At 30.7% G+C, this 15,652-nt stretch overlaps 1 protein-coding gene and 1 pseudogene across 2 annotated transcripts in view; one reads left to right on the top strand and one right to left on the bottom strand.

Annotated features, from left to right (window-relative positions):
* The first annotated feature begins 3,579 nt into the window (after positions 1-3,579).
* On the top strand, positions 3,580-9,951 carry Ufc1 (Ubiquitin-fold modifier conjugating enzyme 1). The gene is made up of 6 exons (XM_076467211.1): positions 3,580-3,689; positions 3,893-4,028; positions 5,837-5,968; positions 6,583-6,659; positions 7,269-7,359; positions 9,144-9,951. Exons 2-6 carry the CDS (start codon positions 3,906-3,908, stop codon positions 9,231-9,233), a joined length of 513 nt encoding a protein of 170 aa, XP_076323326.1. The 5' UTR covers positions 3,580-3,689; positions 3,893-3,905; the 3' UTR covers positions 9,234-9,951.
* Positions 9,474-15,652, bottom strand: part of LOC143232123 (AMP deaminase 2-like) — a 108,244-nt pseudogene continuing 102,065 nt past the window's right edge. Inside the window, exons 18-20 of the transcript XR_013017386.1 lie at positions 15,215-15,388; positions 14,775-14,885; positions 9,474-13,428 (exon numbers count right to left, since the gene is read on the bottom strand). The product of XR_013017386.1 is annotated as an AMP deaminase 2-like (transcript). The remainder of the gene's footprint in view (positions 13,429-14,774; positions 14,886-15,214; positions 15,389-15,652) is intronic.

A 15,652-nucleotide genomic window follows, 5' to 3' on the forward strand; every position in this document is an offset into this window, starting at 1 on the left:
TATCCCTTACATTGAATGATCTCCACCAGAGCCTTACCAGATCATATCTCTGGAGCCCTCAAGAGTCTCTCTGAAAGAATGGGGATCCGTGTCGGCTTCTTAAAAATTCATCACTGTATCTTAGAGAAGTTTCTGTACACAATAACTTTAGATAGAGGTTTTAATCTGAAGAGAAGGAGTCCCAAGAAAATGAACTGCAGAAGGCTTGGGATTATTTGAAATACACCTTCTATAGTCTCGGTGATGAAAGTCTCGTCTTCAGACATATCTTAATAAAGACCCAGCACAGCATGAAGGTTCTCTTTTATCACAACCACTGCATTAGTATGGGAATTCCACCATGAATCACAGTCTTGCTTTACAGAAACGCTGAATGTTTTAGTTGCAGCTTCCCATCAAAGAGTACACCGAGAGATGAGATGTAAATACTCTTGATCACACCAAAATATGTCATACAAACTGATTCATGGCTATCAGCATCAACACCAAACAAGTTGAGACTATGGTTGTCACGGTTTGTGAGCAATGCCTTTAGTTTCTTATCAGAAATCCTTTCACGCAATTCTGAAATGTAGCACGCTATCATAGTAGCACTATCATAACATTGTGATGGAGAATAATCCATAGCAATACCACCTAATTCCAGTTTTGGAGGATCACTCATTCCAGAGGTACGGCATTTTCTTTCTTCTTTTTTTTTTTTTTTTGCTGGAGATTGTATCGGAACAAATACTATTTCAAACTCGCCTTCTTCTTCTCAAAATAAGTAAGGATGCATTACATAACGTGTGATAATTGGTCTCAATAAGACATTTTGATGTCGAGTCCAGAACCACTCTATAGTATTTACTTTTATTCATACCTTTAATTAGCTTCCATTTAACTTTTGAACTTAAAAGTTCCATAAATTCATTTTGAATTTCTGGTGACAAGTACGTCACTGAGCCAGGATATGGTTCGGAATAATCCAAATAGGTCTTTAGGACTGGTTTGTATTCGGAAATCAGCTGAAGAAGTGCAAGAATGTTCCTGGGATTTGAAGTTTGATTCATTTTCTCAGTATGATCTTTGAGAGCAGAGTTTTGAGAGGCAAGAAATTTGATGTAGTTCATAACTATCTCCAGCACCTCCATCCAATGTTTTTGTTTTCCTTCAATTTGGTTTCCAAGCTTCATGTCAACTACCAAGCAAAGAATATAGTTCTCTTCAGTCTATCCATTTTGCAAAAGCCAGTCTGTAGCCAATGATGCTCACATGGGCTAAGATATTTTCGATCTTTTTCTACTTGCTAAATAATCAACATTTTCGAATAATAAGGCTTAGCTTCAGACAGATGAAGTAAATAAAAGGCAGCAGAAACGAAATACAGATTGTTTGAATGAGGAATAGAGAAGTCATGATTTGGGCACATCTTGCCTGTTTGACACCATTCTTGTAAACTATGCACTCCTCATGCCATGTCCCCTTTCAGAGGGGAAGGACCCATCCATATGTTGAAATGGTAGAGGACCTCTGGCTAACAGCTCCATCTGAAAGCCGTTGTTGATACTTAGACAGAGTGTTACATTATCCAACTGAAGGTACCCCATGTCATTGAAAACCAAGAATGCAGAGAAAGAAGTGCTCTCAACTTTAATGTCATCTTTCTCATTGTCATAGATGAAGTCAGAAGAATCACTTTCCTGAGCATGATCAAAGTACTGGGCTTCGTTATTTTCTTGTGAAAGTTCAGGATTTTTGTTGTCTTTGTCTTTTTTAACGTTTTTTGACAAATGCCTTGAATAGCTAACTCTAGATCCTGGCTTCACTCTTCTCCTCTACCTTTTGTTTCCAGAATTGTTCCCTGCTTTGTCCATTAGACACCTGGGGGAAAAAAGTAACGAACAACTGACGGTGTTTAACAATTGCAGGCTGAGATACAACAAAAATAAATTCAGTGATAAAACAGAAGCTTTAAAACAGAATAAGAAGGAAACCGAAATATATAGTAAAAGTGAAATAAATCAAAATGCAGAATAACAAGAAAGCAAAAATGTTTCCGTTGCCTAAATTACAAGTGTGAGGATTCGAGAAGTAAATAAGTGTCGGCGCATCTAGATATAATTACCTTACTCGTAAACATCATTGTGGAGTTGGGAAAATTAATAATTTGCCTAATTTGAGGCTTTGGTCAACAATAAACATCTATTTTCCAATATGCGATAATGATACTGTAGCTACAAATTAATATCAATACGTACTTCACTCATGATTACTTACTTAGGTTCTTCACTGTCTGGCATGACCAGGTGGTTAAGTCCCTCGACTCGTAATTTGAGAGTCGCGGATTCGAATCCCCGTCACACCAAACACGCTTGCCCTTTCAGCCGTGGGGGCGTAACAATGTGACGGTCAATCCCATTATTCGTTAATAAAAGAATAACCCAAGAGTTGGTGGTGGGTGGTAATGACTAACTGCCTTCCCTCTAGTCTTACACTGTTAAATTACAGACGGCTACCGCAGAGAGCCCTCGTGTAGCTTTGCGCGAAATTCAAAACAAACCAACCTTCACTGTGTTAATGCTTCTTTGGTAGGCCTGTTCTTGAAAGTAAGTCGTTTATACGTCGTTTCATGAGGAAGGATAAATCAAACAATAGAATAAATCAACATAGGCAAACGAACATTAAACTTAAAGACAGAATACTAGGTTATGCGTTTTTAGATTACTCGTTTGTTTGTTTAGAATTAATTTGTAAAATACACAAGGGCTAACAGCAGCAAGACCAAAAACTTATAACGCTAAAAACTCAGTTTCGGGACAAAACAAACAGGTAGAAGAAGAACAACTAGTCAGCGGCACTCGAGGCTTTTGTTCAGGGTTGTTTGAAAAAAACAAAAACAACGTATTACTGTATATTGGTTTATCGAAAAAAAAAAAAAACGCAACCAGTAAGTATAGTTTTATTCAAAAAAGAAAGTGGAGAAGATGTTAAAGAAATTTTTTTGCAATGCCTTTTTAAGAGGCGTTATACATAAACAGTGAGATTCGCATCCAGGGTTAAAACCGTTACTTGAATTTGGCAGGCTTAAGAAATGTGCTATCTAGCATAAAATAAGCTGCTATTGAAGATGGGCATAAACATCGTTGTGGAGATGAAGTGTGCATGGTGGGCTCGAAGTGCGCCTACCTCGAATTGCACAAAGCAACTGCTCCCCCATTCCTACGTTACTGTACCTGTGGGTAGGATTTTCTGAGAAGCACCTATATACTAGTCTATAAGATTTTATGTAGTACATTATACAGTACTATCACTGGATTTCGTTGTGTGTATGTGTTTTTTCTTCTTATAACAAAGCCACATCAATCTAACTACTGAGCCCACCGAGGGAATCGAACTCCTGATTTTAGCGTTGTAAGTCCGTCAACTTACCTCTGTATTAGCGGGTAGCCACAGGATTTTTAAGAGCTCTTATTATTCTTTTTATATTTTTCCATTTCAATAATATGATACTTTGAAGATCACTAAATTCAGTTGGAAGGAAACGAGATTTCTAAACTTGATTTTTTGCTCACTGACTTATGACTTTCAATAATCAGAGCCAAATTGATTATTAATCACGGCCGGTAAAAGTAGAATATTTTGATAGTTCGTGCTATTAAACGTACCACTCAGACAGCCCAAATCATGCGAAGCTATTGAAGTAAAAGGTGATATAACACAAACCTGTACTAATATTCATATATTTAACATTAAGATATTTGAAACTTACCTTTCACGATTTGTTTTATTTGGACCAAGTTACAAATATTGTTTTGGTCACTAGTTTATCACATTTTATTAATGAAAGTAAATCATGTTGAAGATAGTCTAATAGTAATAGCACGTTTTTTCCACGATGTGTGTTTTATAGTTGTAACAACAATATGGTAGACGAGGTAACGAAGAAAACTCTTAGTAACATTCCATTACTCAAAACTAAAGCTGGTCCAAGGGACAAAGATCTGTGGCCTACACGTCTTAAAGAAGAGTATCAGTCGCTTATAAAGGTAAAATTCGCTCTGTGTATTTAATTATCTTATAAGACAGCATGACCTTTTACTATGTTCTAGTGTAAACATAGGCTTAACGTATCGTACTGAGTTATGTTTATAAACGCAGTCGTTATAAGCGCGTTAACTGGAACTCGTAGACAGAATTGTCACCGTGGCAGTGCAGCAATTACAAAAGTTACTATGTTTTAGATCTACAAATAGAATACATGCAATAAGTGTATGACAATGAAACTAAATAACTTCCGAGTCGTATCTCACTCCTGGAACATTATGTTAATGTTCGTTTAGGTAATAGGTATTGAAATGTATTATTAAACATTTCATTTTTGTGGTATACGTTTTCAAAAAATTATCAGTATCAATCTGTTTCGTAGCTGCGCTTCTTTTAGCGTTAGATAAAAGTGGTACTTGTCCAAATATTAAAGGTAGGTCATTATATATGTTGTAGTATGGTAGTGTTAATGTTACACGTTAGCTTGTATCATGTAGTTTTACACTTTTGATTATAAACACGTATTTTTGTCATTACTTTTCTTATAAGTTATAATATGCACACACTTATCCGTTATTATATTGTCAAGTACCAGTGATTAACATTATTCCATCCATCCCACATTATTTAATAACTCAAAAGTTATTTATATAAAATTGTTTTATTTATAAATTAAATAGAATACAGAGCTGTAACTAGGCATTTTAGTACCAAGGATGGGCCATCATATCTTTTGCCCTCTCATTTTAGCACACAATTAGCCATGTCAGTCATTTTTGCCACTTTGAGATCATCTAGAAAAAAAGAAAAACTATTCGTTATTCTCTGTTTTCATACCATGTACATGATGATGTTCATGATATAAAACAGTTCTTAAGTAAAATTCATGTTTTTTGGTTATTATAAATGCTGTCAAACTTACTTAAAATGTAATTTATTTTTTACTGTACATAACATTTCAACTGAAATTCTGTATAACTGTTTAAAACTTATATTCCTAACAAATATACTCTCTTTAGTATTCACATTTGGGAACCATGATAATATAAGTAGCACTAGGTAGTAAATTAAATTAAATTAATCAGTGTAACTAATCTCCTGTATGTATGAATAACACTGATTAATTTAATTTATGGTACTAGATTAGTCAAAATTATGATTAAATCAATTAATGTGATGAAAATAACCAGCTAGTGTTTTAGATTATTACTGTTTTCAGTTATTCCAATTATCCAGTAATTAAAATATTGCTATTATGATTTTACATTATTATTCTTCATTAAGTTTAAACAGGTTAGTCATTGGTATCATAACTAACAAAATAATCATGTAATTGAAATCAAGATTTCTGTTTGTCACGACTCACAACTTTCAATTATTTCAACTATCCAAGTAATCAAAATAATAAATATTGAGTTTAACTACCTGTGGCTGGCAGAACATGGTAGTTTAACAACAAAAAAACAAACACAAAGGAAATATTGTAATTTTCGTTATCCATCTTATGAAAATAATAGATTTTTGAAGGGGGTTTCTAAGGTATCCCATAAGAACAATAGTTAGTTGAATGTAATGACAATTAATTGATTACTGAATTCCACTAATTGTTCGGCTATAAATGTAAGTAGCAATTTATGTAACTTTTGCTTTACTTAATTACTTTTAGAACAAACTTCATAAAAAACAGTTTATGTAGTAACAGTTGGATGAAACTATGGTGTTCTTTTCATTTTAAATAAACCCTGGTGAAATAAATCATATTAATTTCTGTATTTTAATTTTGTTATTTAAGTTTTAAAGTATATTTCAGTATGTACAAAACAACAAAGAGGCAGACAATGATTGGTTCAGACTAGAATCCAACAAAGATGGCACCAGGTGGTTTGGCAAGTGTTGGTATATTCATGAATTGCTGAAGTATGAGTTTGCTATCGAATTTGATGTAAGTAAGATTTTACTTATATGATTCTGCTGTATGTACATATTTTAAAACCAAACCTACGGATACATCATTTAAAGATGATGGAATGGGAAAACAAAAAGAAAAGTTCAATTTTATAATTTTTAACAGGATAATGTTGAACAGTCGTTATTTATATTTCACACTGCTTTATTCAGAGTATAATTCCTCTATACATACATTTTCATTTTATGAAGTATAAGTTACCTGGAAGAATTTATAACATCTTACCTTTTTCTCCTTTTCTAGCTGATTGTCTGAAATACGTGTAATATAAGAATGATAGGTATTACACTGAACAAAACCATATGCTAATGTAATAAATCTTGTGGTGTATAATTCTTAGATCAGTGAAGCGTATATTAATAAATAGACCTAAATTACTTTCAGTTTTATTTGGGTGTAATATGTATTACTAATCAAATCACGTTGAGATGTTACTAATAAGTGAACAGGGAATGTTATCCATCAAACAAGTTTTGTATCATTGAAACTAATGTCAGAAAACTAAAACGTAATTGAAGGAGTCAAACAGGTACTGTATTCAAAATCATCATACTGAAACAGATTTATAATGTATTGTGTTTTACTTGTAGATTCCAGTGACATATCCCACTACAGCTCCAGAGATAGCCATTCCTGAATTAGATGGGAAAACTGCAAAGATGTATAGGTACAAGTTTTCTTTTTCTTGTTTTAGATTTATATTTGAATTAAAAACTACAATAATTATATTTGACAAGCTTTATTGTACACTGGTGTACTGGTTAGCTATACCTGGTATCTCATGAAGGAGAATATATTTTTCTAAGTTGTTTTGATGTTATGAATTTTATGAAGATAAAAATTAGTAAATGGACAAGTAGTAGTCCAATTTCTTCCTTGGGTAAGTTTGCTGTTTGTTATGTACAAGAAGATTAATAATCTGTGTGTCAAAATTTTGAAACAGCTAGCTGTTATTATAAAGTGTAGTTTAGGTTTCCTTTTCACAAATGATATACATTCCGATTTATTCAAATATTTTTATTTGCATCAAAAAATAAATATTTTGTTGTTATTTAACACTTCTCTTATGCTAGCAAGTTGTTTTAATTCCATAATTTAAGAAATATGCTTTATAAATGCTTGAATGTACATTTAACCAATCAAGAATAAATATTTTTTGAAGACTGTTGTCAAGATGGCATTATTATGTGATATGTATTGGATACAGATGTTGCAATTGTCATTAAAACTAATAACCTATATTCATTTCTTAAGTTTGTTTGTTTTTATTCTTTAGAGGAGGAAAGATTTGCTTGACTGACCATTTTAAGCCCCTATGGGGTCGAAATGTTCCAAAATTTGGCATAGCACATGCCATGGCACTTGGAGTAAGTATAGTTGAAGAGCTAGTAATTAGTTTGTATGTTAAAATAGCTTAGCTCATGGCATGCATATAACAAAATATACACACACACACATACAATATGAAAACCTTGTTGATGAGTTGGGTTTATACTATTTTTCACCATTAGTAACTAAATTACTCGTATCATTCTTGTTACACAGTCAACTTATATCACTCAAGTACTTCAAATTCAACATTTGAGCAATATAAGCTTACTTTTTAAATCCTAGTTTTAGATTTTTATAAGTCAGGTATTGACAGATTTTATTTATCAATGTTTCTGTAGCTTAAAATGAAGTTTGGAAAGACCTTTTGTCAGATATAATATTATAAACTTTATTTAAGCTTGCCTTACTTGTGAGACATCAGCTATGATTCTTGAAATGTGTTGGTAGAAATGATGAAAATTTTCTTATATTCTAAAGTTGTATGTTTTCTGTCTAGCTTGCTGTACTTCAGTTTTCACAGAAATGTCTTAATAATTTTGGCTAAGGAGTTTTAATTTATTGCTATTTAAATAGTACATGTATGGTTGCTTACCTTTGTGATATAAAGAAGTTTACAAAATTGCATGTAATTTTAAAATATAGATGAACAAGTTAGCTCTATATTTATACATAGGACTTTTCAAATCTTAGGCATGAGGTTGCCATCATATAATAGAAAGTGACCCAGTGCTTTGAAATTTGTAATTAAAAAATGTTTTTGTTTATTCAATAATATCCTTGCTATAAGCAAACAACACAGAAGGTTTTAGAACATTTGGAATACTGTAAAGTCTAAAGTGGTATAATTCTGCAATGAATTTTAGATTTCCAGTATTTGACTGTTAGCCAATAAACATGCATATCTGCATATACACTGTTGGTGAAGAACGTTTCTGTGAGCTTTACAAAATTCAACATTACACATTGTTTGACTGGCTCACCTTTTAGCATTGTAAATATTAAATTGCAGAGAAAAGTAGTGTTTGTATTCATGTCTAAAATACATATCTTGGGCAAATATTTTTTTTGGGCAACATCGAGATTATCCCTTTATTGGGTTAAACTATTATCCTGGTTCCTAATTATGATAGATATTTGGTAACTTCCACTTTTTATGCATTACCAAAAGAAACAAACAACGTGAATTTAAGTTCACACAAAACACATTTATTTCCACTTCTAAGTCACTGATGATCTATTACTACAAGTAATTTAGCTTTTGATATTATTTTAAAAGTACTGTAAAATATTAAATGTAATAATCCATCAATTTTATGCTGTAAAAGAGAAATCACTCTTTTAGAAAATGTTAAATTATTTTTGCATGTCTTTTTCAAAGGTGACATGATAGTGACAAAATTTTATCTGCCTTATTAACTTTCAAAGGAAAAATTCATTTTAGATTTCAAACTTAGCGGAAAAGCTTTTTTTATATAGAAGTTGGGTATAATATTTGTTTTATTAAGTTATTATACCTAAGTAGCAGCACTAGGTTTTTACAATAAATATTTCAAACTGTGAAGACCATTGAGGGGTCACACTGATTCTTCTTGGATTTTGTTTAGAATGTTCAATTTACTGGTTTTATTAGATAAGAATTGTGTGATGTATGATTTACTATAAAAAATACTTTGACTTATGAAATACCAGTTTATATTCTATTATGCAGATATATTCTTTATTTTTTAGTATGAGCTTGCAAGAGCCTACATTGAGGCCATAAACGTTTAATGATCAACCATGTATTTTATTTAATGTGATAATGCTTTTTGTCTTGTAGTTGGGACCTTGGCTTGCAGTTGAGATTCCAGACATGATTATCAGGGGAGTGATTTCTCATAAAGATAATGGCAAAGAAACTCAATCTTGAGTCTTGTTCTTACATATAATGCTGTATTGTTGTTTTGTAAGGCTATACTTGGATTTCTTTATCTACAATTTGATAATAGATCTAAAAAATAATGTTACTTATTTGGACAAAATGTTATATGTTACTTTATTATCAATAAAAATAACTGCAAATCTATACTAATACGAAGCCTACAAGTATTAAAACTTCATTACAGTGTTGTAAATTTGTATTTATAGACAAACACCACAGAAACTGGTCTTCAAATTTAAATATGGTAAACTTTATTTTTTTACTATAAAGTAACTTTCATCAAACACAGTTCAATATATTAGATTTTCTACTATTATAAATTCTAGAGATAATTTTTTCCTTTCTTATATGCTGATTGAAAATGGTTGACAGTGTCAGTTGTACCATATGGTTGATACAGATATTTTGTACCAGGAAGAATAACCTAGAAACTCGTACAAAATTTTCATTTTTACTTAATCAGCATCATACACATATATGAACTCATATTAAATAATAAGTAACCACAACACAAAATAAAGAAACTCCAATCTTTTATATGAATGAGATTTATGTTGTAGAAAATATTTCAAGTAGCTTTCATTACCTTGCAATAAATTAAATATTCTAGAAATTTTATAACTTATTAATTTCAAGTTATGTTGACTAAGCAAAAAAATCTTTTAAAAGACCTTTAGAAGATACTGATAATCAGAAATAAAATGTGTTTAAAAGTTTTGTGTAAAAGTGCAAAGAAAGCTCACAATATTGCATATCAAACAAATACTTTAAATAGAAATAACAAATATATATATAGATATGTAAACAAAAAATACTTAAACATAAAAAAATGTTAAGTAAAGAATACCATTTGTAGAAAAATGCTTGCCAACTACATATAATGAACAGTTTAACATTCCTGTGTTTCAATACTTTTTTCTGTGCTTGTGTGAAAACGTTTTTTGTATTTTCAGCAGTTTTCCCTGTGTCTGACTTGGCTCTACTCACACAGTGTATAAGTCAATAACCCTAGTTCCACTATCTTTCTCGCACTTGCCAAAGAAATGTATTTTAAACATATAGTAGTAGCTACATGGAAATAGCAATGCAAAATAAATTTTGTAACACATTGAAAAATGAGATGTCAAGCCTTTAAGATCTGGTAAAAAATCAAGACCAAGGTTATTTTGATCTAAAATTACTTGTATATTAGATGCAAGCAGATAACTAAATGTAATTGAAATATTCAACATGTTAAAGTGATAGTAATAAAACATTCCATTGTTACCTTGTCATTCAACAAATATGAAGTAATATATTTTTGCATTTTTGGTTTCACTAGTTTCGTTTTCCTCATATTGAAAGGAGAAGATATTTCTACACCATCTTATTAGAAGTTATTTGTTATTCATTAATTCATTATTTTTTCAGACATTAAATGTAAACTTCAAACAAATAAAAAAATACAAGTACTTCTAATATGGATGCCATTCATTTTTGGAAGGGTAGTTTACACTTCAAATACATGTGAACTTTTCTTATTTATACTGTTTTATCTTGTGTGAACTTAAAACCTTGAATTATAGTGATGTACTTACTAAGGGCATCACCATTAACTTTGATCATATCCAGTGATAACTTGCATTTTATCTTGTAGAATATTAATAACAAAGAAACAACACCCATTTCAAAAATTCCACCCACCATTCTACATAAGAATTTATGAACAGTTGTAGTCATAGTGTAACACAGTTATTGATGAATTGAAATATTTGAAATTAATCTTTCTAAATGATTTGACAAATACACACCAATCATTCTAACCCTTTCTTCTCTCTCAAATTTGCACCTCCAGTTGCAATACAAAGGCAAGGTTGAAATTTCCATTATACACACACTATAGATATGAAAACTAAGCTATCACTTATAATCATAGTATTGGACAAAACTAATTATCTGAAATACTTATCTTTTTTTAAAACATAGATATTTACCTCTGTATTACTTAAATATGATCACCATGCAAAGTACTAACTCCATGCTCAAACAAATATGTAATAATTAAAGCTATGAACTACTGCTCCATCATGTGTAATGCCAGCTTCTAGTTACTTCTTAACTCTTTCTATGTTTAATTTACAGGCAGATTACATTTTTAAAGATTTTTTACAAAAGTTACAACTAACAATTAATTTAATTACAAGTGTTTAGGTATACTTTGAGGTATCTGGAAAGTTTATGTCCATATGGAAGAGTTGTTTTGACTCACAGAATGCATAATTTTCACAATGTGGATTTGGAGGAATATGGATTCATAAATTTTATATATATATATATGCAGAGGATTTACTTCAGTTTAAAGTCATACAGAGAATCACAAAAGTCTTAATGCTTCAAAATACTAATGTACTACATATTCATATTAAGCACAGAGCTAACATGTGCATGGCATCTGTAAAAAAAAGATATGAACATTTTTGTATCAAGAAGGGAAATTGGTATTAAGATTTCCTGTTAGATAACCAATAAAACTAAACACTGATAAAACCATTAGTCTATATCTTTGAATACAGCAATCCTCAATTAGACCTATGAACGTATGTATATTTACTTAATTTTTTGAACTCTAATCACATTTTTTTGACAAAATGATAGAAGTTTGCACATGTGCTATTGACTCCTCCCCTCCAGCGGATAAATGAAGGGTCATGAATGAGAGGGTGTAGCTTCAAAAATTTGGAGTGAAATAGTTTTTGCATGCAATTCAACTGATTCACTTTAAACTTTGTACTAAGGTGTAACATGCTATTCCAATAGCTATAAGTCAAATTTACGTAATTTTCAAATTTAGATACACCATATAATTAGATCTAAGACTCCCAAGATAGGTTATACAAGCCTACTTCTTAAAAGTTGATAACTAGTGTGAATGGTAACTAAATACAAAATGTGAAGGTTTTTTTTTTTTTGCATGATTTTTGTTTCTCACAAATTTCACAGGTAATTCACTAGCAATAGCAGTAAGTTGGAAATTTACATGTTTTGTATGATGTTCACTCCTCTTTACACTGTTGAACTGTCATGCTCAGATGCATGAACTTTTCATGATAAAGCTCAAAATCAGTAATTCAGCTACAAATTTAAGTTTTCTTAAACTGTGCCATACAATGTAGAATACATAAGTAATGCCATTCATAACTTCCTAACATGAGCTTTCTGTAATTACTTCTAAATGGTTAATATTTTAATACTTTGTGAAGCCCCATATGTTTAACTGACTTCAAGATGTAATGTGATGAACTTTGTTTTCACCTCAACAAAAAAAGCACTTCACTCTTTTAAAGGATCTGAAATTATTTTTTTAGTTTTTAATTTAAATATTAATTTAACCTTCTATATATGTTGGCACATAATTACTAAATGTTAAGCAAAGTATTATACACTATAATACAGATTACACTGTCAACTTAATGAAAACTTTCTTCATGACTGAAATAAAAAATTTCAGTCATTACGTATTATGACTGAGGTAATTTATAGACACCAAAAAATAACCTCAGCTAAAACATCTTAACTATACAAAAATGCAAATATCCAACAAAATGTCCATTTTTAATATCATGCTTTCTTGAATTAAATTTTTTGAAATTCAGTGGGCTGAAGTTCAATTATTATTGAAATAATAAGAAATATGCATAGCATTAAAAACATATTACAATATATTTCTGTACACAATACCCTTTAATGTATATTGCCAGTAGTTCACATTTCTTTTACTCTGTACTGCCTAGTGAAATATCAACAAACAATACACAATAATAGTGTTAAATTCAAGCATTAGTAAAATGTTATTATTTTTTCCTATCAGAACCATGAAATAGTAATTCCTACTAATGTGCACAGAAATATTACAGTTACTAATTATCAAAACTAAAAACAACACTTAGGTACAAATGTCTACAGTCAAGTCCTAAATAATTTTAAATAGCCCAGTATGTTCTAATGAACAATAAGTGTTTGCAGCCATCTTAATGTTTCTTCTAGTCAGTTAACTATGCTGGACAACACGAAAAATTGTAGAAAGTTCTTCTACAAGGGTTTCATAACGATAGGCAACTCTTATATCAGGGAGATTGGTACGGCTCAAATCGTTTCCTGGAACTCCCTCTCGAGTATAGTTTGGACCCAGCCAGTACTGTTTCACCTAGTGAGAAACAAAGAATATTTTATGTTAAATTAATTTAAATTGGTACTTTTTTGTACAGTTTATTACAGAGTGAAACAGCAATGAATAATTAACATATCTTTCAGTCACAACTGATTTTATTGTAGAAATAGACAAAACATTTAGAGGTTTTTGTGTAAGTGTGAAACTATAACGTAAAGATTAACTATAAAAATAAAACTATTTTCTTTACTTTAGGAGCAGTATGGAACTCAGTAATGTATTAAACAAAAATATTCTAAATTTTGAGGAAAGTGGAAAATTATTATTAGTGTTTACTAAGGGGTGTATCAAACCTGATTTTTTAAAACTCAAATCAAGAACATTTGTAGGTGGTAAGCATAATTTCTCAAAAATATATACATAACTAATATACAGATTATTATAGTCATTGCCCATGGTTCTTAAGAATAATGATTTGATTGGATTATCTTTTCAACTTGTAAGAGCTAATAAGAATGTGATATTATTCTTACTGCAATTGACCCTGTTAATTAATTTCTTTTTAATTCCACTTTTCTTGATTACATTTCTTATGACAAAAGTTAATGCATAGTATTTTGAAATTTATGCTACACATTTTTAATTTATTAAACTTGAAACAAAAGAATGAAAAATAATAGCCATATTAATTTTGGCTGTGAGACAACAAAGAAATTGTGATGTGTCCTCCTTGATTGTTCTATGAAATTATTAATCTTGAACTAATAAACACATTAATTACACTTAGCATTACATTCAGATATTGGTTTGTTTGTTTTTTAAATTTTGTGCAAAGCTACACAAGGGCTACCTGCACAAGTTGTCCTTAATTTAGCAGTGTAAGACTAGAGGGAAAGGCAACTAGTCATCACCACCCACCACCAACTCTTAGACTACTCTTTTACTAATGAATAGTGGAACTGACCATCACATTATAATGCCCCCCACAACTGAAAGGGCAAACATGTTTGGTATGACAGGGATTTGAACCTGCAACCCTCAGATTACGAGTCAAGTACCCTAACTACCTGGTCATGCCAGGCCTTACAGATTTTAGATCAAGGTTCTAAAAATTGCATCTATTAAAACAAATGCTTCTGTGCAGTAAACTATTAATTAAATGATAAATTTAGAACATATATTTTGACAATAAACGTGGTGGTACAACTTGTTTAGATTTTAGATATTTAAATACAGAACACTTTGTAGTTAGTTAAAAGAAAACATAGCTACATGAGTCAAACACTACAGTAAAATGTTTTTGCTATCACCATTTACAAAGTTACAAAATTATGAATTAATGCCTTTGAATGAATTTTAATAAAACATAAATAAAAGTAAACCTTGTGTGGAAATCCGCTCATAAGCACACTATTACGAGCTAGTTCACACATATCACAACTACTCATCTTCCACACTTGTGCTGCAATGCTATACTCTTCCATCAGTGGTTCCTTAAAATATAGAACAGTACTTCTGATTACATAAGCATTTTCAAACAAATAAAAAAAAAATTCATAAAACAGGAAAGATACAACATATGGTTTACACAACAAATACAATGACATTTCTTCAATAATACCTATTAATATTATCATGACAGTTTGTATTATCATTTAATATCTTAATTCAAGTCAAATAATAACTACATTTTCTTTGATAAACCTGATTTTGACATTAATCTAACTGTATATCAAGCCACTAGAACAGTAACAGCTATCTAATAATGAGAACAGAGAGATCATACAAATATATTACTAAAAAACTATAACAAAGACCCCACCTTGGTGAAGTGGAACTGCAGAGGGTCATCTGAAGACAGAGATACACATAGGCCTCGACTGAGGTACTCAGGAAGAGGGTTACGATGATAATTCAAGAACAGTGAATTGTTGCTTAGAGGAGACATAGCAATTCCAATCTGGACTAAGTAGTATAGGTACTGTAAAACAGGTACCTAAAAAGAAAATGGTTCTTATTCTGTAAAACATACAAAACAAGAAGTAATAAATTACAACTAAACATCAAGCTATTTATACCAAGTATTTCTGATGACTATCATATCATAAATAAGTACTGGAATAAATATGAATTTAAAATAACCTAAGTATCACTCTTCAAGAAACGTTTTCAAACACCTGAATTAAACAACCCATCTTTTTGAAAACAACTTTAAGACAGCATCATAAGAGAACCTATGAAAATACTTAACAGGAAAGAT

This window comes from Tachypleus tridentatus, chromosome 11, assembly GCF_004210375.1.
Source record: "Tachypleus tridentatus isolate NWPU-2018 chromosome 11, ASM421037v1, whole genome shotgun sequence".
NCBI lineage: Eukaryota > Metazoa > Arthropoda > Merostomata > Xiphosura > Limulidae > Tachypleus > Tachypleus tridentatus.

Excerpts from the sequence above, each read along its gene's own strand:
- Ufc1 (XM_076467211.1), top strand. The coding sequence starts at position 3,906 with ATGGTAGACGAGGTAACGAAGAAAACTCTTAGTAACATTCCATTACTC. Across the intron at positions 4,029-5,836 it reads AGTATCAGTCGCTTATAAAG|TATGTACAAAACAACAAAGA; the intron begins GTAAAATTCGCT and ends AGTATATTTCAG. Across the intron at positions 6,660-7,268 it reads AAAACTGCAAAGATGTATAG|AGGAGGAAAGATTTGCTTGA; the intron begins GTACAAGTTTTC and ends TTTATTCTTTAG.